This window comes from Microtus oregoni, unplaced genomic scaffold (assembly GCF_018167655.1).
Source record: "Microtus oregoni isolate MIOR12 unplaced genomic scaffold, Mior012 000010F_ref0000083, whole genome shotgun sequence".
NCBI lineage: Eukaryota > Metazoa > Chordata > Mammalia > Rodentia > Cricetidae > Microtus > Microtus oregoni.
In genome coordinates, this window is record NW_024543069.1 from 19,536,143 (window position 1) to 19,561,407 (window position 25,265).

Consider the following 25,265-nt stretch of genomic DNA (forward strand, 5'->3'; position numbering starts at 1 on the left):
TTTCATTATCGATTGATTCATCAGCTGATGACCAACTAGGCTGGTTCTATTTCCTCACTATTGTAAACGGAATGCCACCATAAACATAGGTGTATAAGTATCTCTGTGATCAAACATTTTTGCACAAAATTTTAGAGTGAACCATTTGTTATCATTGATGGAAAATTTATGATAGTTCAGGGAACTGTTTACCACTCATTCCCAGACATAATCCAAGAGTCAGCATTGAAGACAGCTTCTGTAGTTACTGCAGCTGGGGCTGCTGTGTGAATTCTTTTCTGCACACTTACACTATTGGTTATAATAGAGTTACTTTGTAGTACTTCCTGGAAGCACTGACTGCTAACTAGATCATGACATATATGTGTATATATGTTTGGTTGCCTGTGTGTTCATTTTCTGCCTCTCCTACTAGCTACAGGAATACAGCAGTTATTTCTTAAAGAAGCATCTCTAGCTCCTCAAGTAGGGCTTCCCTTGAAGGCGCTTACAGACATGGGTGCACGGAATGAAGTAAGCAAACCAACACCCTTAGAGTATCCATGGGTGTAAGCCCATCACAGGTGGCCATAACTATCAGAATGGACAAGGGCACGGCCTTTGTTTTTCATGGCAATACTGTCCCTGAAATTCCAGGTCTGGCCACCGGTAGTCAGTCTCTTGAGATTGTGCTTGCGCTGTATAAAGAACAAAATCTAGGGATGCTCTGCATCTGCCCGTTCTTTTTCCTTTTCCTTAGTGAGGATAAGCGATGTGAGGGTGAGTCTTTCCCGTGTTCCTCCGCACTCTCAGAAGCACTAGATTAAATATATCCCCAGGGGGAAATGATATTCTTTTAGAAGAACGACCATCTGTGCAAACTTGCGGAAACCCTGGAGGACTCGTGAATAGGAATGGACCCCTGAACTGAAAATCAGTTCCTTCTTAATGTCTTGGAGCACTATTGCTCTCGCGCTTGAACGGAGTCATGTTTTCATCTTCTGTAATAGGAAGGGACAATTCAGCTTGCAATGAGCACAGAGAATTTCCCTAGAGCTACGTCAGACGGGACTAAGTGGTTATATAAACACACAGGAAAGCATAAAAGTCTTAAGGAGAGACTAAACATTCTATAGGACAAGTCAACCTCAAGGAAACTAATGGCAGGGTCAAGAAGCACATTACAGGGGGAGCTTATACAGCGTGATGGCTGCATTACAATAAGAAGAAATGGCTTACAGAGACATTTGTCATGACCCACTCTAAAAAAGCAAAAGCAATATCTTTTGTCTCAGAGTACCAGGACATATAGGAAGAAATGCAGCCAAGAATGACCACAGGGCGTATTCTTTGAGGTCGAAGCAAACACCTTGTCAGGAAAGGATCATGCAAGAAACAGGTGGCATTCTCAGGAGGATTGACTGAAACGGATTCATCTAAGCTTTAAGCTATAGGTATAGACAGATGAAGGGGATTCACAAAGGATGCCAAACCACCCAGAGACCGACAGCAAGGTGAAGCCCATGCCACCGCAATCCTGAAGACAGCAAAATCTGGAAGTGGTGTTAGTGGAACCAGCAAAAACTATAGACCTGCAAAAGGAAGCAATTAATAGAGTCTATAGCTATATGCAGACAGGGCCAGAATCATGAGAACACAGAAGAAATGAGGGGCAAAGATTTTGGCAAGTAACCCTATTTCTTGCTCTTTTTCTTCTAGCCTCAGAACACCTTCACACACAGAGAATGTGGGCTGTAGATATGGAGAAGAAGTCCTCGTAGACATTAAGTCTGAGGCCAGTCTCTGGTGAATGCTTCCAATCATCAGAAGTGCCTAGACAAATGCCGAAGTTATCTCTTGACACACATATGCTAAAAATAAGTCTAATTCAGTGCTTGCAGTCTTAATAGCAGTGTACTTGTGTGTGTGTATGTGAGAGAGAGAGAGAGAGAGAGAGAGAGAGAAAGAGAGAGAGAGAGAGAGAGGCATTGTAGAAAGTGAAAGAATAGAATCTTTGTGCCAGTGGGACATAAACCAATACTAGCATTGCCCATATATCATTTAGGACAAATATACCTTGCAATGTATTTTGTAGGCCACAGGTATAAAAATTAATTTAATATATAAGTATGTTCCAAAATACTCAAGAATTGCTGATATTTAAGAGCTTGTGCTATGCATCTGACAAGAAGCTAAACATTTTCTAAATTCTCTCTCTCTTTGCCTGTCTGTCTGTCTGTCTGTATCTGTGTGGGAGTGGTTACATACCTGTGTGTGTTTGCTGAGGCCAAAGGTCAATGTTGGAAATTGTTCTTCATGAGATGTCCATCTTGGTGTTTTTGAGGCAGGGTCTCTTGCTAGTTACACTACGCGGGCCGCCAGTGAACCCCAGGGTTCCTCCTGTCTTTGTTTTCCAGTGCTAAAATTACATGCCACCATGCTTGGCTTTCCATATCTTCTGGGGATCAAACTCAGGTCCTAATGTTTATAGAACAAGTGTAAACCTCATGTTTAGACTTCGCTTGACTGTTTTGCCCTAGGACCAACCTCAGCCTCTTAGGCTGTGGGTTGCCACCCCATACAGGTAGCATAACTAAATATGAAATCATGGAAGTTTTGTAACAAAAAGATTTTGAATGTGCAGTGACTAAATTTAAGATCAAATGCATAATGAACCCGGGATGTTTCTGCCCGTGCCGACCTATACTGCCTCACAAGGCTTCGCTGCAGCCTTGGCTCTGCCCTCCAGCAGATGCACGCTGCCCTGCCTCTGCCGTCACACCACACAGTATCAGAAAATGCTGCCGGAAACACCGCAAGGCAGATTTAAAGCAATCGAGTGTCATTAATTGTTGTGTTTTTACTGTGCATGCAAAGTTTTCTGCTCCTATACAAACATACAATTTGACGATGGAAAGCAAAGACTTTAATATTTTTTTCTACTGCATTTCTTCAGCATATAAGCATCAAATTAACATATCTTTGGATTTCATTGAGTTAGAACGTTGATTTTAAAACCTGCTTCTTGAGTTTCTCACTCGAGTTTCATTTATTAAAGAAGGGCTGGAGTGGAGAGATGGCTCAGTGGTTAAGAACACTGGTTGCTCTTCCCCGGAACCCAGTTTCCATTCCCATCACTTGGTGGCTGTAACTTCTACCCAAGGGGATCTGACATTCTTTTCTGGCCTCCTCAAGCGCCAAGCGTACATGTGATGCACAGACAGACATACATGTAGGCAAAACACCCATACATATAAAATAAATCACTAAAACATCAGTTAGGCTGAAGATCAAGCCAGAATTTCCAACAATTTTTGGAATATCCTAAATATATTTCTGTCATTTTAAACTACATATTTGTGTGAAGCAGCATTCTTGGCACTGACGATTATAAAATCAAACTATCTATCAACTCTAAATAATGTTGAAGACGCTGTGCCCCACGGCTTCAAACATTCAAGCAAGATTTAATTCTTTATGTAAAAATAAACAGTGCATACCATTATCACACAAATTTGTTTTGTCTTTAATAATAGTAAAATCATATATATATACATATACATATATATCAAAGAATTGTTTTAAGATACATTTAGTTTTCAAGATAGATTTTTTTATAATTTTTTTCTCCATCAGATATTGGATTGTTTGAGATGTATTCCTATTTTCTACACCTATCTTACTCCGGATGTAAAAACTTCCCGAGTAAAAGCTTTGCTCTATTTTTTAATTCTTCTCACCCCTAGCCACACATCCTAGGCAAGGTCCCTACCACTGAGCTGTATGGCTCCTCCCAACACCTACTTTTGGAAACAAGGTCTATTTATGAAGCCCAGGCTGACTAAGCACTTGAAATCCTCCAGCCTCAGTTTTCCCAGTTACTGCATTAATAGGCAGGCATGTGCACCACATCTAGCTAAGCATGACAGTTTAAGAAGCCCCTGTTAAAGATACGAATTTAGTCCATCTTGAGCTGGGCAGTGGTGGTGCATGCCTTTAATCCCAGCACTCAGGAAGCAGAGGCAGGCAGATCTCTGTGAGTTCGAGGCCAGCCAGAGCTAGTCTACAAGAGTTAGTTCCAGGTCAGGCCCCAAAGCTACAGAGAAACCCTGTCTCGAAAAAAAAAAAAAAAGCAAACAAGAACAACAACAAAAAAAAACTTGTTTAGTCTCTGCAATGGCTTTTTTTTTACAGTAAGTATTCTCTTTGGTCTGATTTTCTTTTTTTTTTTTACATGTTTTTATTGATTATTTGAAAATTTCATGAAATGCTCTCTGAGCACATTTACTTCCCGGTCCTCCCAGGTCCACCCACCATACACACACACACCCTGTGACCTCCCCCAAAACAAAAGAAGAAGAAAAAAGAGGAGAAGAAAACTACCAAGTCTATTTAGAATAGAGAATGCTCAAATTCCCAGTGGCCAGAATTTAAAGAAAACCGAGTCCTTCCCCCACCCCAACCCTGCCATAGGCCATCAGCTACACAGAGCTACACTTCAGCATCTGTAAAACAATTTTAAGAGATTTTTGGGGGGTGGGGAAGAGGCTGGCACAGAAGACTCCAGTCTCTCATTCTCAACCGTGAGCTTGCGGTCATTGACACTGTCACAGAAGAAGCTTCCTTGCCCTTTATAGTCAGTGCAGCATGGATCCTTGACCTCCAATGTTTCTGGTTACAGCACAAACCATGGACATCACCACGGCTTCAGTTGGCAGCACGGATCATAAACATTCACAGGGCTTTCAGTGGTAACACCGGCCAGGGACATCCACACACACCTCACACTCCCCACACCCTGTCATCTCCCCCAATACCCTCACAGCTGAAGGCAGACCATAAAGACCAACATGGCCCTCCATGGCAGCAGGAACATCCTCATAGCCTCAGGGGGCACAGCCAATACACATCAACATGGCTTCAGATAGCAGCACAGAAGGAACATTTTCATGGACTTCGGTGGAACCTTGGGCCATGGGTATCAACACAGTCCCTGGATGCTGCAGGGTCACAGACACCGACAGATATGGTTCTAGTCAGCCTCGGGGACATCAACACGGCTTTAGGCAGTAGCACAGGGCATGTACATCAACATGGCCTCTAGCAACAACACGGATCATAGACTCTAACATGACTCATTATTAAGACTGAAATCTGAAAGAAGAGAGGAATACTGCTTCAAAAGAAAAATCAAAGAAGTACCCCCCCAATCCCCGGCCCTAGAATAAAAGCTCCAGGGATAGAGCAGAAGTCAATAGCTGAGCCCCAGAGCAGTGTCAAAATGCAGTAAGGATTGCCAGTGCTGAACTATGGGGTGGACACAGCTGCAAAATGACCTGGGGGAAACACTTAGGTAAGGGCCGTGAGCATCTCAGCAGAAATCATTAGGGCATCTAACCGGATGGAAGGCTGAAAGTAGAATAGATGCCTCTGTGTTGGACACTAAGTTTGTATTTGCTTGCTAAGTTTAACTCTGTGAAAACTGAACCACGCAAGAGTGAAATAGTTTGCTTTTACCTCCTTTAGATTCTGAGATATCCTCTGAAAGCCTCCACTCTGCAGCCGGAAATGGCTAGCTTAACATCCCAGCGCTGCAATTTCTTTTTCTAAGAAATATTAAAAAGCTGTAAGAGCCCTTTGAACCTCAGTTTCCTCGGCTCTAAAATGGGATGCTGTTGACATCATTGTGTTGTAGGTATTAACATAGGTATTAAATAAAAAACTCCTAGCCTACTGCTGTGACAGGCATGAAATAGGTGCTCCGTTTTAAAATGAAAACAGAATCCAAGCATGTTTTCTGGAGGAAAATGTTAAACAAACACAAACTGTACATTCCCATTCCCAACACCACCTAGCTAATATGTTTTATGGAGAATCACAGATGTAATTTAAAAAAATGTTTTGAACTCACCCAAAACTTACCCAGCCCTCATGCTTCTAAAACCAGAACCCAGGGAGGAGGTAAAGTTCTTGTCTGTGCACCACACTCTTTGAATATGAAATTGAAATGAGAGCCTTCCTGGTGTGTTTAGATAGGACCCCTTGGCTTTGGGGCAGATAAATCTGCTTCAATTAGAATCTAATCCTACTCAATTGTATTCGCGGTGCTTTCCACTAAAACCAGCGAGAAAGAAAAACAATCGTCTGTTTAATTAAATGATGCTAAAGCCTGAATTCAATCCAACTGTGTATTAAGAAGTGAGACCATGAATATAGAATGAAATGCTCTGCACAGAACTCCACGGCCTGCTCCCCAGCCCCTTCCCCTTTGGAATAATGTACCTTCCTCGTCCATACCCTGTGCTGTAAGACAAATTCGGCTGATCTAGCCGGATGCAAAGCATAATTATAGTGTTCCATCATCTTCTTTCAGTTTGCAGTCCCTGGCTTCCGGTAGAACCCTATCACCCCCATCTTCTGTTGCCCATGATAGTCATCTATTTCTTGGGCAGGATAGTGGGCTACTAGGGCTTTGTCTTTCCCTTCTACCAGTTTTCTTTCCTCTGTCAATTGTCCTTTAGGGGCTTGAAGCTTCCAAGGACCTCATGCCAAGCAACATGGGGAGGGCTGCAGATTTTGCCTGCTCAGATAATAAAAAATATATGCATGAACATCAAAGCTAATAATGTGTCTCAAATGTCTTACTTTGTAGCTTGGGCTGGCCTTCAACTCGCTATAGAGTCCAGGCTAGCCTTGAATTCAAGGCAATCTTAGTCCCATCTTAGTCCCCCAAGCACTAGGATTGCAGGCATGAAGCACCATGTCCCAGGCATTTTTAGTTATAATGAGGCCCAACTAGGTCTGGTGGCATAAGCCTCTAATCCAGGTTACTAGGGAGGCTAAGGCAAGAAGACAGCAAGTTCAAGGTCCTCGCAGTGGTTTGAGTGGGAATAGCCCCATACTCACATGTGTGCATGTTTTGTCTCCAGCTGATGGAATAATTTGGGAAGGATTAGGAGGTATAGTCTTGTTGGAGGAGGCATGCCACCGGGGGGTGGGCTTAGAGGTTTCAAAACCCCAAACCATTCTGTGTGCCTTCTCTTTGCATCCTGCTTCTGAATCATGATGCGAGGTCTCAGGTGTTCCTGCCATGCCTCTATTCTGTCATCACGGATTCTAACCCTATGAAACTGTGAGCTCCTTTAAGCACTTTCTTTTGTAAGTCCCTTGGCCAGGGTGTTTGGTCAGAGCAACAGAAAATTAGCCAAGGCAATCATACTCTCACGTGGTTGAAAACAATCAATACAACATTGCTATCTGGCAAACCTGGAATTACACTCACATTCAACAAGACCTCCCTATCTTCTCACCTCCCAGGCTCAAGTCATCACTTCTGCTATATCTTTTGTTTTGTTTTGTTTTGTGGATTTGACTGGTTTGGTAGTCAAGTGAGTGAAATCACAGTATTTGTCTTTTTGTGACTGGATCATTTAATCTATCATAATGGGCCCTAGCTTCAATCACGTTGTAGCATGTGACAGGATTCCCTTCTTCTCTCAAGCTGAACCATGCCCCATCGTGCGTATAGTAGATATCCTCACTTGCTCATTTATTAGTTAACAGACCCTGGGCTGTTTCCTTCTCTGGCCTGTTGTGCATGGTGCTGCTGAGAAGAAAGATGTGTTGTTGGAGATCATTGGTCTAGATAGTCAAGGATTTATTTCGGGCTTTCTATTCTGTTGTAGTGGTGGGTATTTGGCGGTCATTGTGAGTGTCTGCCTGTATGTATATATTTATGTTCATGTGTGGATGCATGAGTGTATGTGAGGGATAGAGGTTGAGATTATATGTCTTCTTCAATCACTTTATCATATTTTTGGGGGACAGTGTTGCTCACAGAGCCTGGAGTTTGTCAACTCAGCAAAGACTAGATGACCACAAGCCTCTGGGATCTTTCTGTCTCTTCTCCCCAGCTCTGAGATTACAGGCAGGCTATGCACAGCTTCTTAGTGTGGGTTCTGGAGATTGAATTTAGTTCTTCACACTTAAATGATGAAGCCATCTCTCTTGCCCTGTGTATCTGTATTTACATAAATATCACAGTTTTGGTAACTGTTGCTTCTTAGTATTTTTTAAATAAGGAAATGTCTTCAAATTTGTTCTTTTTTCCCTCAAATTATTTTGACTATTTGGGGTTTCTTAGACTTTCATATGAATTTTATTATGGAATAAAAGTTTCTATTTCCACCAAAACACACCACTGGAATTGTGAAAGGAATTGCATTGATGCTCTAGACTACACTGGGTACCAGGGACGTTTTAGCAGCTTTGTCCTCTTGTTTATGAACATGGGATGCCTTTCTGTTCATTAGTATCTTCTTCAATTTTCTTTATCAATGTTCCATTGGTTTTAGTGTATATATTTTTATGTCTTTGGTATAATTTCCAAATTATGCACTATGTAAAAGTAACAATAATGAAACCACAGCCTTAGATCTGCCTGCCTCTGCCTCCTGTGTACTGAAATTAAAGGCATGTACTGTGACCACATACAGAAATATATTTTGTATTTAACATTGATGTTGATGCTTGTAACTTTGCTAAATTTATTTATTAGTTCCAACAGATTGCTTTTGGGTGTGAAGATTTGGGAGTTTCTAAATAGAAATCATGTCATCTGTAAACAGATAATTTTCCTCTTTCCATACTAATTGAATGTCTTTTACTTCTTTTTATTGTCTGAATTTTTCTGCTTAGGACTAACTCCTTAAGAGAGGTGTTCTGATAAAAGAAAGTAAGTCTTCATTAGTCCACAGCAGACTATAGGATAAGCCCAAGATCTCTGAGTTCGCTCTGATAGGTAGCTGGGACAGAGTGCAATGCAGGAATGTCAGGGATGGCTTCCCAGAAAGGACGGATAAAGGGTTGAGAGAGGCGGTGGGCTCATGCCCAGCATTCATTCACACCTTCTATTTCCCAAGCCAGCTGTAACTCTTGTCTGGAGTGCTTACCTCCCACCATATTCTGTTCAAATTACTCCAGGGGAACTCCCTCCAGCACCAAGGGTAGAATGAGACTGAGGGACAACTCATTAGATTCTGCATTCTTGCTGGCCACAGCAGCATCTTAAGAAAAGGATTCAGGACAGCTTCAAGCGCCAATGACATAAAAAGAGACTTTCCTTCCAATTCCTGAAGCAAAAGTAGGCTTGCCTTGTTGCCTGCAACCTGAAGGGGGCACGCAGAATGAAACTACTGCTGCCACCATCAAGCCATGAAACTCGAGATGGATCTGAGCACACGAAAGGGCTGAGCAGAGAGCTGGCATGACATTGAACGTGGATGGCTTCCTTTGCATCCTGAAACCAGCGCTACTCCTGATTTTCAGGGATGTGAGCCCTCCCCCAATTCCATGCATGCCTAAGTCAGTTTGGGTGGACATTTCTGTCACTTAGATAAGAGTCTAAGCTGACTTAGAGGCTAGCGGTCCTGGGCACAAGCGTCCAGCCAGTAGAGCAAAGGGTGTTGATATTGATCGATGTGGCCCTTGAGCAGATTGGGTTCCTAGTTGGAATCAGTGCAATTCAAAGATGCCCCCCTTTGCAGACCTGTGTGAATTGCCACAGTCCTCAGACCTAGCACACCGGACATATCCTTACAGGTTACATTCCTTCATCCCTCGGGCTTTCAGCACCAATTCTCTTCCTGCTAACTATTCTCCAGGAAAGGCTTAGCTAGTTCACTCACTCTGAAGATTACATGACTCATCTTATGTGTCAAAATACACACATTTCAAGGGGGCACAAAGTACACCCAATACAATAATAAATAAACTTGTTTTAATAAATAAATGTTTAAATATATAAATATAAAGTATAAATAAATTTCTGGTGGTGGGATTGTTGTAGGCACTAGAGTAGTTATGTGAAATTTTTCGAGTTGTTCTTGTTCACAGTGTTTTAAAAGCCTTATTCATTGCAGACAAATGGGTTTTCCTGTGCCTATATAATGCCACCATACTATACTTCTATAACCAGTGCTGAGTGCAATGCCCACACTGGCTTCCCAGCTTATCCTACTCCTATGCAGAGAATGTACCTTCAGAAACATGAAGGGAAAACTGTCATGTCAATGTTAATCAAACGTGTATCTGTTTCATAGCATAGGCATTGCTCTAAGTACTTTACATACATGATTTAATCAAACCCCCATCATTTGCTACTCTGCAAAGCAACCATAAGACGCTTATGCTGAAGCTGAGGAACTTAAGGTGCAGAGAAATTAAACAATCTGATCAAGGTAGAATGCTAGTCAAGCTAAAGAAAACAGTAGCTCTCCAATCTATCAGAAGTACTGTGGTAGATCTGGCCTTTAGGAGTCTTTCTCGGGTCCCACAATGCCTAATCAAAGCATTGTTTCAGAATCACAGTGTTTGGAAGGCAATTTAAATGCCTAGCACACCATTCAAATGAGGAGAGAGGGGCTAAGAGGACACTCCATCTGGAAAATGCTTGCTGTTTAAGCATGAGGCCTTGAGTTCAGATTCCCAGGTAGAGAGGCAGGTGTGGTAGCGTACACCTGAAATCCCAGCCGTGGGGAGGTGGAGACAGGAACATTCCCAGGGTTTGCTAGCCATCCAGCAGGGCTGAATTCATAAACTCCTGCTTTCGCAGAGAAAGAACAGTGCAATTGAGAATGGTATTCTATGTCAAGCTCTGACTTCCACATGCACACGTGTACATACACTCTTACATAATGCACATGCAGGACACATACATATATGCTCTCACACATTGCATCGGCAGGACATACATACGTGTACATACATGCCCTTGCACAGAGCATGTACACACAGGACAAGTACACAAGCACATATACACCCTTATACAGTGCACACACAAGATCTGCACACATGTACTTATGCACTCTTGCACAGTATGCACACAGGACATGCACGCATGTACATATGTACCCGTACACAGTGCATACTCAGGACATGCACACATGTTCACACAAATGAGAAAATAATAGATCTAGCTGTAGACTCAGAAATAAAGCTAGACAGTAAGTCTATTTCTTAACTGTCTTCAGTCTTTTGTTCTCCCCTCCCCCCATTCCTTTCTCTCTCTTTCTTTCTCTCTTTACTTTGTTTTTTTTTTCTGCTTTCTGTGGGAAATACTGAGGATGTCTAAACTTTAAAAGGAGATATGTCATGACATAAAAGTCCTTTGCTGTCAAAGAAACAGTGGTGTTGGGAAGAAATAACCAAAAATAATGTTCTAATCCAATCAGCCTCTTCTAAGCCAGCAGGAAGTGCAGCAGGAAGACTCCACAGAGACGAAACTGCAGGAGCTGTCACAGGAAGCCAGTGTTCTTCAGGGAGAGGATACGGCAGGAATGAGAACACAGGAGAGGACACAGGGTGGGAGGTGTTAGACGGGAGAACTGGGGGACCAGAAGTGAGGTTGGGACGACAGACCACGATTTGAATTGGTATCTCCCCAAGGCCTGTGAGTTAAATACTTGGTCACCAAACCAGGACATTACTGGGATGTAGTACAACCTCTATCAGATGGGGCTGAGTAGGAGGGATTTTAGTAATGGGGATGTGCCCTTGGAGAGGATGTTAAGACCCTGGCCCCTTTTCTCCTTTTTCCAGGCTGCCTTGATGTGAACAGCCTCTTTTGCTACCTGATGGAGGAAGGTCATTGGCTAATAAAGGAACTGCCTTGGCCCATTTTATTGGTTAGAGGATAGGTGGGAGGAGTAAACAGAACAGAACGCTGGGAGGAAGAGGAAGTGAGGTCAGACTCGACAGCTCTCCTCTAGGGAGCAGATGCCTGAGAGAGACGCCATGCCCCGCTCCCGGGATGAAGCTCCGACCTAGGATGGACATAGGCTAGAATCTTCCTGGTAAGCGCACCTTGGGGTGCCATACACAGATGATTAGAAATGGGCTAAATTAATATGTGAGAATTAGCCTAGAAGAGAATGGGCCAAGCAGTGTTTAAAAGAATACAGTGTCCGTGTAATTATTTCGGGGCATAAGCTAGCCGGGCAGGCGGCTGGGGTGTTGGGGACGCAGCCCCTCCGCCGCCCTTATTACTTCAGCTACCTGTTCCCGCCTCGATGTGCTTGCTAAGACAGACCCAAGAGCAACCCAATAAAGTGACTATGGACGGCAACCTCTGAAACCATCAGACAGCAGCAACCTAAGAGGAACCGAGTTTCCCTTCATCACAGACTGATTACCCGGGGCATCTTCTCACAGTGATGTAAAGCTGACCAACATGGTTGAGCGGGTAAGAGCATGAAACCTTCTCCTTTCTTTTGGTCATGACTGGTTTTTATCAGAGTTTGAATTAGAAGCTTTTCACAGTCTGTGGGGTTAGGTCTGGGAGGTTTAGAGAAGCTTTAGGTCCACAGAAGAATAGAGAGGCAGGTATGGGGTGTTCGGATATATTCCTTTCCCTCACACATATACAGCCTCCCTCAGGTTTGCTTCGGGTCAGGGGAGGAGGGGCCGGAGCAAGTGGGAGCAGAGGGGAGGGCAGTGAAGAGTCTCAGGGAGTCAGGTTCAGAGGCCTGTAGCATCAGAGCAGAGCTCATGAGCACCTGTCCTGTCACAGCAGCAGTGTGGGGACCAGAGGAGCAGGGATGAGAGAGATGATATTTAGAAAGGGGACTAACAAGGCATCGGGAGTGAATGAGAAGGAAAGGGCAATTCTGCCCTTCGAGTTTCTGAACTGAGAAACCAGGCGGGTAGTAAAGCCTCCTGCTTCTTTTCAGTGAAAGGAGACAGGTGTGGCAGCTGTCAGCTGCAATCGCAGTTTTGTGAGACTGGATGATGACTGGTTCTAGACTGGTTTGGGCTATGAGTGAGAGCCAAACAAAAACAGCAAAGAAGCAAACAATAACAGCGAAACAAACTAGGGATGCAGCTTGGTTGTGGGTAGAGTGCTTGTTCAGCATACACAAGCACCGGGTTAAGTTCCTATACTGCACAAAGCTCACACATACACAAGCTCCGGGTTCAGTTCCTATACTATTCAGCATACACAAGCTCCGGATTCAGTTCCTATATTGTTCAGTTCCTATACTGCCCCACTGTGTGGTAGTGCTTGCCTGTAACCCCAGCACTCAGGAGGAGAAGGGAGGGGGATCAGTCGTTCAAGGTCATTCTTGGTTTGTGACCAGCTGGGATGCTGGAGACTGTGCCCCAAAGCCCAACAGCAACGACAAACTCAATAGCGATAATAAATACCTGCAGCAGATGAAATGGAAAGGCAGGGCCCACCCCATGCCCAGCACGTCTCTTCAATGCAGTCACCGTTGATGTTCTGGCACCTTTCTCCAGACAGTTTTGCTGTCCTCGCACTGAATTCAGTGAATTTTTCAGGCTCCCAAAGCTCTTTCTCTGTAAAGACACCTCGTGGAGTCCTTGAGCTTTCTGGAGAGGATGCTCCCAGTTCACCAGGTGTTTCACATTGCCGGGCAACGTTTCACGAGACCGAACTATTGCTCCATGGTGCCCAAGTGTAAGGTGTGAGTAATTAAATTGATAAATCTTTTTTATTGGCCACTCTCCAAGAATATAGGTACATTCAAACCCCAAAGTGAAGAATAAAATGTATTCTCTCTGGTATTCGGTGCCCTGGAAATGCCAACAGACTTGGGTTTGTATGTATATCAACTTGTAGTAGGGGACTTAGTTACAGAAACTGTACTCTCCTGTGGCCTGGATAATATTACTTCTACAAATTAAAAAATAAGGAAAATGGCACAGGGACATGAAGAGACAACTTTGATTGCATGTAAAGCTGTGGTTGAATAGCATCCTCCCAACCATGCACTTGTGTGTAACACACACACACACACACACACACACACACACACACCCCCATACGCAATAAAAGCCGATACAAATTCCAGAAGAAAAAGACCTGCTTCTTTTATGAAACTACAGTAAATTATGATGCTCACAATAATTTGTGAATAAACCAACGGAGAATTCATTGTTGGGAGTTATTGCCCACTAACTAAAATACAATGAAATAGCCCCTTAAAAAGTAACTCTTTTAAAAGTATGATTGCAGAAAAAAAAACTTACATTAAAAGATAACAGAATGTCATGAAAGAGTGGGACTTTGTGCAAAAAGTTGTTAAAATTCTAAGTCTTATGTTTAATACTTCTAACTTGAAGTCAATATAAATTATTTAACATGTAACAAGCACTAATTGTTGGCCCAGTGGTTTTCTTTAAACATCCTTAATATTATAACTTTCCAGAGAGGCATTTCTATAGTTCAGAAAGCAACTATAGCATGAATAGGAAGTAGTATATAAAGAATAGCTACCATTATTAAACATTCGTTATATACCTGGCACTCTTACCAAATGTTCCATCATTACACTCCTGTGCTAAGCCCCATGCTGGTTACTAATATTGTTTGCCAGTCTCATGGGCTCTGGAGTCAACTAAGACATAGGCTCCTCTGCTCATCTGTGACAAACCACCTTAAATGTGAGTGGCAGCATCTAAGGAGGTGTGGGGGCCAAAGCTTTCGCTTCTCACCTGTTTGCTTTCCTGTCCTGCTGTTCCTCTGCCCTGTTGCTGCTGTTGCCATTGCAAATGCCACTGTCATCCCTCACGGCCCTCAGAACCCAGCTTCTTGGACCCTCTAACGTGGACTGCAGATAAGTGCCTCTCTAGGAGTCGTTTGGGCCATTCCGTGTCAGGGTAGGAGAGCTGCAGCATCCAGTCTCGTAGACGGAGAAGTTACCTATTCTCAGACTCTCTGGGGTGAAGAGACCACTCCTGGACTACCCAAGCCACGCCATGTAAGCCAGCCGGATAAACTCCCCTTTAATCAGTATTGACTCTATCAGCTCTGTTCCTCTTGAAAACCCTAACTCTTCACCCTGCCTTTCCATTTTCAACATATGCATTTCAACTTCCCTTGTTGAATGTATCAGAGATAGAACCTTTGAAGCTTGTAGCCTGATCCCATATTGTCCCTGTCTCTCTGTTTCTCTCTGTCATGCCTTCCAGCATACGTCTCCCTCTCCTTCCACCCCCTCTCCCATCATGCAGAAAGGCCTTTAAACTGAGACAAAATAAACTCATCCTCCCCTAAGTGACCTTTTTGTTTGTTTGTTTGTTTGTTTTTGTTTTTTGTTTTTTGTTTTTCGAGTCAGGGTTTCTCTGTGGTTTTGGAGCCTGTCCTGGAACTAGCTCTTGTAGACCAGGCTGGTCTCGAACTCACAGAGATCTGCCTGCCTCTGCCTCCCGAGTGCTGGGATTAAAGGCGTGCGCCACCACCGCCCGGCCCCCTAAGTGACCTTTGTCACATATTTTGTCAAAACGACAAGCCAAGTGATGAATACACTGGTGATTTGTGCATGGGACATGTTTCAGAACTATGACTTAAGCTAAGGGGATTCTATATGAAGCTCTGGTGTAGCCTGAACTACCCAATGCTCTCCCTTTCTCCCCATCCACTGCTACTTGCCTGGAAGAGACTTCAGAAGAAGGCATCTATTGGTGGAGTTTCTCTGTGTCTCAGAAGCTACTCCCAAATAACCACTCAGAGACTTAATATTAATTATAAATGCTTGACCAAGAGCTCAGGCTTATTACTAGCTAACTCTTACAATTAAAGTTAATGCATTTATATTAATCTACATTTTGGCACATGGTATTACCTCTCTTTCATCTTGCACTTCCTGTTTCCTCTCTGTGTCTGGCTGATAACTAACCTTTTCCTGTCCAGCTATTGGCCAGTCAGATTCTTCATTAAACCAATCACAACAACATATATTCACAGTATAAGGAATATTCCATAAGCATCAATGACCCTTGGGCAATGCTGGCTCTAGTCTGTCCCTAAGTCTTTTTTTTTCTAATGAGTATGTGCACATAGAAAATACACAAAGAAGTTATTTTTTTTTTCAGATGTGAGGAGCAAACCTAAGATGTTATACAAGTCAAGCAGGACTTGAGCCATACCACAGACCCAAGTAAAGGTTTCATAATAATTTAAATCTAAATTTCCTGGAAGTAGCACCCCATACAGAAACATCATCTTGTTCCAGTGCTTCCAAAGACACAATATGGTTGGTCCAGATGGCTAGTCCTCATCACAGTAGACTGGGCAAGGTGGATTACATAATTACTATGTGGGCACTACAGAGCTTTTCCTCAGAGACAGAGCCAAGGACTATACTGACACTCCAAAGGTGTCTGTTACACTGTAGTAGCACCTGCAACAGTCAATTTGCACTGCTGGGTCCTTCCAAGCTTCCTAATTGTCTTTTCTCATTACAGCCAGCAAGCCCAGATTTCTATAAGAGATTGCATTTTAAAAGTCTGAATGCATCTTGTTGATTTAGTCCATCTCTATGAACTATTAGGACAATCCCAACCCCTCATTTGGTCATTAGTTTTAGTTGTCTCTACCCATAGTACTCTATTAAAATGATTATATATGTGTGTGTATACATATATACATATATATGTATATATATATATATAACTGTATTTTGGGTAAGATATTATCTATGTTTTTAACCAACTCCCCAATGAACATATATTTGTGAATTAGTCTTAAGATCTCTACAGTCATGTCCCACAAATCAATTTTTCTTGTTTCTGGGGATTTGTCAAGACATAAACCCACCTGATTGTATTATAGTCCACTGTCAAAGACCAGCCTTGACGAAATTCATATGTTTCAGGGTAGGAGTATGAGGATTAGATTATTAAGCAAAAGGAACAGGCATATGAGAGAAATAAGAAGCAAAAACACAGAACAGCATCGGGAGGGAAATTCAGTGAATAGTGAATCCATCTATGTTTATTTTCCACATGCTTATAGACTTCACCCAAAAAGGGGAGGGGGAGGCAGCAGACTTCATTAACATGCTATAAGGAATAGAATTGAATTCTCTGCTCTTTGTTCCAGGTAGAGCAGATCCACCTCTATACCCAAAATACTAACTAACCACACCCTAGGTCAGAATCTCTTGTTTGTAGCTATAATGGTTGTCAACAACTTTGAAAGAGCAAAAGTAAGCTCAGACTCTCTGTCCTCCAGTCAAGGTGGAAGAGGCTCACATCTGTGGGCCCCCACACTCCACTGCAAGAATATTTTAGAAATGCATGTGATCTGACTGAAGAGCAAACTGCCACCTTACCTGGCACATCTCAGATAAGAAAGGAGAAATCCAGTAATTGCCCAGGTGAACCCGAGAAGAAATGAGCTGACAGACTTTACACACTTGAAGAGCTGACCTATAGCAGGGTCTACAAGCATCCATTTTATTAATATTGCTACTATGATTTTGATATTGTCATTTAGGAAATTATCATTACTTAATAGTTAGCAATGACAGAATCAAACTATGAGAAAAGTTTGGCACATCTGCCCCAGCTTTTATCATAGAGAAAGTGTGGTGGTTTGAATAGGAATGGCCCTACAGGCTTCTATGAATGCAGGCTCATCAGGGAGCGGCACTACTTGAGAAGAATTAGGAGGTGTGACCTTGTTGAAGGAAGTACGTCATGGGAGGTGGGCTTCAAGATTTCAAAAGCCAAAACCAGAAGCCTAGTGGCTTTCTCTTCCTTCTGCCTGTGGATCCAGATCCAGATACTCCTCCAGCACCGTGTCTGTTTTCATGATGCCATGGTCCCCACCATGATGGTAATGGACTAAACCACCTCATGGTAATTAGCTCACTCAGACATTTCCCCAGACCCTCTGGGTTAAGGGTTGTTTTTGTTGTCATTGCTCCATTTTGTTGGCAGGGCTAGGATCTCATGCAGGGCCTTGAGCTCTCCAAACAGGTCACTCACACTGAGTGACATCTCCAATCTTGGGTTAGCCTTGGTATGACATGCCAACAACAAACCAATAAGTATGATGGGATCTTCTTTGGCAGACCACATGGAGGCTCCTTCCCTCCGTCCCTGCTGCTTTTCCATAGCATGTGGCATGTGTGTTATGTCTGGTTCTTTCTCAATGCCCCACACCACTAACCCTAAGAGTCCCTACTCTTGGGTTTTCCCTCTCAGCCAGAATTCACTGCAGAGTCATCAGTATTCCAAGAGAACTTTGCTTTCTTTCTCTTCCCTCCCCTCCATCCTTTTAATACTCTAGTTCAGGCAATTAGCACTACAAATATTAGCTGCAATCAAGGTCTAGCACATGTGGTAATTTTCCCTCTAATAAATCAATCAATTCTTTCTATGAAGTGTTTTTCCCCCTTACAGTCATTAGAGAATTACAATGCGACTTGACTATCACCAGCAACTTGAATTAGTCAAGGAATGTCAATCAATCTTGGGAGAGTTTCCTTTAATGATGAGAAAAATAGGATAGATTTACAAAGGCCTCCTGTCTTAGAATAGTATGTTTCTCAGACCCTTGTTGAAGAAGTCCTAGACCATATGAGCCATATGGAAGAAAACAGAAATCAATACTACCAATGATAAGTCAGATAAAAATGCAGAACAAAATTAATTTGATGATTGCATTAATCAACAAATTAATAATTGTAACAGCTATCCATGCAGGGCACCTAGGTAGCGTGATATGCTTCTATAGATAACCGGTTAGGACAGGAAAGAAGGAAGTTAAATAAGCAAGAGGACACATTTTAGCCCCAGAGAGAATTAACATCCACTGTGTTCTTTCCAAAGCTGGAGTGGGGCACTCGGGGGAGTGTGCAGTATAAGGCTGAGACAGAGGCTTCCTTCATCGCCACCCGTACAGCCTAGCATCTCCCTCTTCATCGCTATTTCATGCAAGGGAACATAGTTTTCCTGCTTAGAAATCATGTGAGCACCACCAGTGTGGACCTGGTCACCATGTTCATAAATCTACAAAATGAATGTCAGAGAAAATTATCAGTTTAACGAGGAACCCAAAGTCTTTCTTCTACAACCAAGGCTACCCTGTGCCTTACACTCTAGGTGTAGTTGAGTGATGAGGAGCAAACATAGTGAGTATTTGATCCTTGTTTTCTTGTCTTCCCTTCTTTCTTTCTCTCTTCTCTCACTCTGTCTCCTCTCTTTCCCTCTTTTCTCTCTCCCCCTCTCTCCAAATGGTAATAATAATAAGAATTCAGCTGAATTATCAAGAAAAGAAACATGAATGTTTGTATTGGAAGTAAAAATGGCCTACACCTGTGTCCCTTCCTCTCTGGTTCTCCAGTCATTCTGAAAAAATTCTATGATTATCCGGGCCCTGCCAAGGGTCACGGGGGGAGAGGGCTAGGCCTGGTTCCATTTCCTTAATGTCACCAAATGTTAAGATGAAAAGAAGAGAAGGCTCCAGTGGGATTCTTGGTGAAAACTTGCTGACATTAATGACTCAAATTCTCAGAGAGACTGTAAGGAAGACGGTGTCATCGCTGTCATTCAAGCCATTTAAGACGAAACTTCCAAAGAAGGCTGTCAGCATAATGACTGCCAGGTTCCATTATATCATCCTCAGAGGGCGGATCACACACTACTATGCAGTCTGTGGGTGGCTGACATTCAAGTCTGAAAGGAAGCTGCACAGGGAAGAGGTGAGGTGGGTGTGGGTCCCGAGGGGAGCTGCCTCGCATGACCAGGACCCATCACTACTGCAATACACTATACAGAGAGTAACTAGGGGTAGCTGCATCTCACCCTACTTATGGGGACAGTTAGAGGAAGCCATACACACGGTGCTGAAGGAATCTGGGGAGGCTGGAGCGATACCTCTCAGCGCCTGCTCACTAATTTATCACAACAGTATCCCTCCCTAGCAACCAGGATGAGGACAGCCCTGAGAAGCCTGGCTGACGATCACAGGCAAGTTATGCAGGGACTGAATGAGGGCAGTAGCGTGCAGCCTTGACTGCGCATCACAATCATCGGGCGATTCAGAGCTAAGGCCACACGAAAACCAAATACGCTGAGCCTTAGCTGAGGGGCAGACACAGTGCTCTGCAAGGGATTCCATCGGACAGGCAAACCGAGCACCCCTTAATTGGAACGAAGGCTGACTTCAGGTGAGTATCTACATGTGTTCAGGAGAGACAAACATTTTTACTGTTGCTGTTTACTAAAGAGAGGAAATTGTGTGTGGTAGGAAGGATGTGATTTTCTATGTCTCTACAAACAGGGTGTTCTTCGCGGTAGACGGAGGCAATCCTAAAAGGTTAAATAACCAGATTGCTTCCTCTGTCCTTGGGCAGAGTCTTCCATGTTGGTATACTTTAGACACCTTTGGCAGGTTTTTTGCTAATTTAACCACAGTCCTATGCTAACTGCTTGGCTCCTTCCTTCCACATTCTTCCTAAGGAAGTATTAATACGATTGATTAGGTTGAAACTTCTTTTCCCAGGCTTAGGGGTATTCTGGTTTTTTGTTTGCTTGTCCCCCCCTCCTCAGTTACCAAATATGTTGATCAAATAAGATGGATTATATCTAGACACTCTCAAACTAATCTTTCCGGGATGTGTAGGGCACACATCCCCAAGTAACTGCCACCTGGCATCAGTGTGTTCCCCTCGTTTGGCTATGACGACTGAATCCAGTAGAGAATTCACTGGAAAGCCCCATTATCTGAAAGGAGTTTTTTTGGTATGTGTCAAATTACATACAAGACAAGGCCTTAATTATATTTTAAAACCTGGTTTTGAGTGCCCATGTGGATTTGATAGGCCAGTTCTTCTGCTTAGAATAGCATACCAACTATAGAACTGTGCTAGCACCTTCAGGAACTTGTTCAGCCTGTCTGGCCTCAATTTCTCTGTCTGTATAATAGAATAATATTATTAGCAGCAGCACACTCTCATTTTAATACTTGTAAGCGTTAAAAACACTACGTTGATGAAATGCTTAGAAGAAAGAGAGTCACGCTGGTACCAAAAATAAGAGCCCAGCATAGCATGATATATTGACTCCACAACAATCTCTCTTTCTTGCAGAGAGAGAGAGAGAGAGAGAGAGAGAGAGAGAGAGAGACTATTATATTTGATTCCCCCCCCACACACACACACTCCCCGTGCCAGGAACCTCACTAGGCACCGGGAGCTAAGAAGTCACTGGTGATCCTGCCAGAAGAAGTGGTGAACGGACAGACACTTAAAAGAAATCCCATACTAGCTCAGAACTGTGAGATAGATAATTATTTAGGGGTAAACTCACAAATCAGGATTCTCTGCTTGAACAATGGATGGAGATTAAATCCAAACAATGTTCAGGAGCAATTGGCGAAAAAGAGCAAGGGGAGGAGAAAAGGGGGCAGAGGCGGGTTCTGCGTCAGCGTACATAGTATAAGAGGCCACGCCCCAGTAGGCCAGTAATCACAAGCCGCAGATCTCCCTACAGCACTGTACACTGGAGCTTTCAAGTCCGAATTCCTAAATCAAATACACTTTGCTACTTGATATTGTTCAGCCATGTCTCTCGTCTCTCGGATGGTTATTTCTCTGGGAGACCAGCTGATCGCGGTGGATCTGTCTGACTACAGCACTGTTTTCTATGTCAGGGCTCTCTCCTCTTTGGAGATTCTGCAGCTCCTTGGACCCACAGCCATGCGCCCTTGCTGTCCTACTAATAGAGCCAAATGCTTTAAAAGAAAGCATTTATAAATGTACTCTTGCAACTGCATCTCCTTGTTTCTCTGCGTCAAGAAGAATTTGAACCACGTTTTCTCTAAGTAGATCCCATGGAAAATGTGGGTCTGGAAGAACTGGGGTGAGGAGGACAAAGCCTGGGTAGTTCTGGGATCTTGTGTCTACACCAGACCCAACGCCGTGCCATGTTTCATCTGACTAAAATTAAACATTTTCAAAATCAATTGATTACTATTATGTATGCCAGCGCTCCCATTCTCCCACTGCTAAGAGCAAACAAAACCCAGAATTAGTCTCGGCGATACGTGAATGTCTCAGGTTCCTGCAAACTTAGCCCTAGGAGCCAAGCATGTTTCTGTAGGCTTCAGCTCAGCCAATCAGATAACAGACTGAGGAAGGGAGGCTTCTCTCAAGTTACCCAGAGGACTCCATCTGTTACCCTAGACCTTGCTTAGCAAGTGGCGCGACAGGGGATCTTGAAGGCACTTTGAAAGAGTTTTTGTTCTACAGATTCTTAACCCAAAGATTTCTATTTGAAGAGAAGCAGAAGAGGAGCAAAGCCCACAGTGGGTGAGGAAGGACGGTTGGTGGACGGGCATTCCGCCTGGTGGAGCCGCTGCGAGGAAGGACATTGCTTTCCCAGCTAGTCCCTTCAGCCCGTGTCATAAATGCGGAAGGGGCGGTTCCTTCTTGATGCTCACAAAGGTCTTGGCTTTGCACTGCATCCTCACCAAAGCCGTTTCTCGTGATGCCGAACCAGCAGAAGAAAATCATCTTTTGTATGGCCGGTGTGCTGAGCTTTCTCTGTGCTCTCGGAGTCGTGACAGCAGTGGGGACCCCACTGTGGATTAAAGCCACTATCCTCTGCAAAACGGGGGCTCTGCTTGTCAATGCCTCAGGGGAGGAGCTGACCAAGTTCATGGGCGAGATGCAATATGGGCTTTTCCACGGAGAAGGCATAAGGCAATGTGGGTTAGGAGCAAGGCCTTTCCGGTTCTCATGTGAGTAACAGTTGCGCCTGAATTATTCAATGCTTTCTGCTCTTGCAAAGACGTGTAGAGGCTCTTGCTCTGGCTATTGCAGGACTATTCAAGCCACCATGGGCCATTTGAAATACCTAAGGCTCTAAGCAACTTCTTCTCCCTTGATTCTTACTTTGTTTTTTTTTATTCTTATTAAGTTTTCATTCTTGCTATTTTTATTATGGTCACAAATAATTGGTTATTACGAAGTAAAGCTTTTTGAAAGCATAACCTTTTAAAAGGGCTGACAGGATGACTCAGCATTAAGGTATATGATGCCAAGATGATTGGTCTGAGTTCTATCCTTGGCACCTGCATGATGGGAACAGAAAACCAAGCTCCCCAAGTCAGCCTCTGCCCTCCATGCGCACCATGGACCACGGCGCTCTCACTCTCATCTATCTATCTATCTATCTATCTATCTATCTATCTATCTTCTATCTATCTATCTATCTATCATCTATCTATAATCTATCATCTATCTATCATCTATCTATCTATCTATCATCTATCTATCTACCATCTACCATCTATCTATCATCTATCTATCATCTATCTATCATCTATCTATCTATCTATCATCTATCTATCTATCTACCATCTACCATCTATCTACCATCTATCTATCATCTATCTATCTATCATCTATCATCTATCTATCATCTATCATCTATCTATCTATCATCTATCTATCATCTATCTATCATCTATCATCTATCTATCTATCTATATCTATCTATCATCTATCTACCTAGTCGATCTCTTTGAAAATTGAAGTCTAACCCTTAAGATTCCCAAGTATTACTAATTATGCAAGACAGCGTAGCATCTATGTTAGATACAAAGGGTGCTTGAGGAAATGGGACCCCTGTAAAGGAACAACCTTCGTGCCTTTTGTCCTTTAAAAAAGGCCCCGTTTTCTTGCTTTTCCCTTTCCCCGTGACTTTGCTCCTTGCCCTGCCTGGCACCGCTAAAACCCTTGCTGTCGAGAATTATTCTCTTTCCATCTTTATCCAATTTGGAATTACTTGGCTACAAACGTTTTCAAACGACCCGACGCGATAACTGTCATAAATGCGTGCCAAGTGAAGAGAAACCGGCAGCGGGTTGACCTTCAACTCAGGTAGGGAACAGGAGAGATGGTCTATCGCGATTTTGGCCAAATGGAAGTGTTAGCCACGGCATTTGTAACATGTTTATCTCGAGAAGTTTTAAGGAATTGCCATGAGAATGGGCAGCTCATTAAATGAAAATTAATAAGCAGTCCTTTGCTGTATCTCTCGCTACACACATCCAGAAGTTGTTATTATTTCAAAGGGCTGGTTCAGAGCAATCTTAGGAAGACACAGTCAGTAAATTACTCTTCAGGAAAGGGGCTCCCAGCTGAGGCATTTAAGATGAATTATTATTTTTGCCTGAGCTTCTTTTCTCCTCCAGTATAGGCAGAAGGTGAAATTAATTGAATTTATTATTAACATATGCAGTGTCTAATTAAATTTCAGCCCTGGCCCATTTATATTTCTGCAACACTCCGTGTATCTTGTAAGCAGCCACTTGGCACCGACCCCCAGCCCACATAGGCTAACGAGTGACAGGAATTTTCATAGGGCCCCAGAAAATCCCCTGAGGATTAGTCTTCCGCTTTTCCAGAAATTATCAGCGGCTGGATTTGATGAAGTGGATACAGCTACTTTTCTTCGAACGTCTTTAGTTCATTAAGATACCTGGGCTGTGAGGGTTACGTACCTTGGAGGCGGGGGTCGGAGGGCGAACAAAGCCCAATACTGTGTGATTTGCAACTGTATTAAAAAATAAATAAAAGGAAAATAGATGAGTGAGATGATTTCAGCGTGAGTCACCGGCAACTACGGGCTGAATAAAGCTTCTCACAAAGGAAGTCAGACAAAAGCGGGAAATGACGGGGAATGATCCCGGAGGCCTTGTGTTTCTGACAGTGAAGGAGGGGTAAACGTGACTTCTGCCGCAGCCTGTGTTTCAAAACAATAGCACGCTGTTTTCTTAGCACGTGCTGCATCCGAGGTACTCCATATGTTTTGCCTTGCTTTCCTTCGGGACCCACAGTTGTATGTGTTCTCCTTATGGTCCAGGGTCTACTTTTCCTAGCTATCTATTGCGGTGGCCTTACCTGGGAATTTATTCTAATCAAGTCCTCTAGGAGGACTAGCAAAGCCCAGCAGGGTTTCTGCTATACCAAAGCCATCTCACAAATCCCTTTGATCTCCTGGCTGGCCTGTACATTTCTCCCCAGCATGGTGAAGAAACGCTTACATTTTTGCTTTCTCTGTGATGACAGCCCTTTCTATACTCTACGATATACATATTAAGTAAACACAAATAATACAGGGAAACACACGTTAAAACTTCATTTATTTTGGTGAATTCCAGAGAAAGAGACAGATGATGTCTTGTCTTTTCTGCCTAAGCAATAAATAAATAAAATTGAAATCTATTTCAGTATAAGAAGGAATAGTAGGAAAGCTGTACAATAAATAATCTGCATGGAATTCTCAAAAAAGCACACTGTCGGGGCTGGAGAGATGGCTCAGAGGTTAAGAGCATTGCCTGCTCTTCCAAAGGTCCTGAGTTCAATTCCCAGCAACCACATGGTGGCTCACAACAATTTCTAATGGGGTCTGGTGCCCTCTTCTGGCCTTCAGGCATACACACAGACAGAATATTATATACATAATAA

General features: G+C 43.2%; 1 protein-coding gene across 3 annotated transcripts in view; it reads left to right on the plus strand.

Moving 5' to 3' along the window:
• The first annotated feature begins 22,278 nt into the window (after positions 1-22,278).
• Clrn1 (clarin 1) overlaps positions 22,279-25,265 on the plus strand; it is a 34,854-nt gene continuing 31,867 nt past the window's right edge. For 2 of the 3 annotated variants that reach the window (XM_041659527.1, XM_041659528.1), the window contains exon 1: positions 22,279-22,531. In XM_041659527.1, the coding sequence (XP_041515461.1) occupies positions 22,279-22,531 (253 nt within the window). Of the gene's footprint in view, positions 22,536-25,265 lie in introns of all 3 variants that reach the window. The other variant, XM_041659526.1, reaches the window with a different exon arrangement.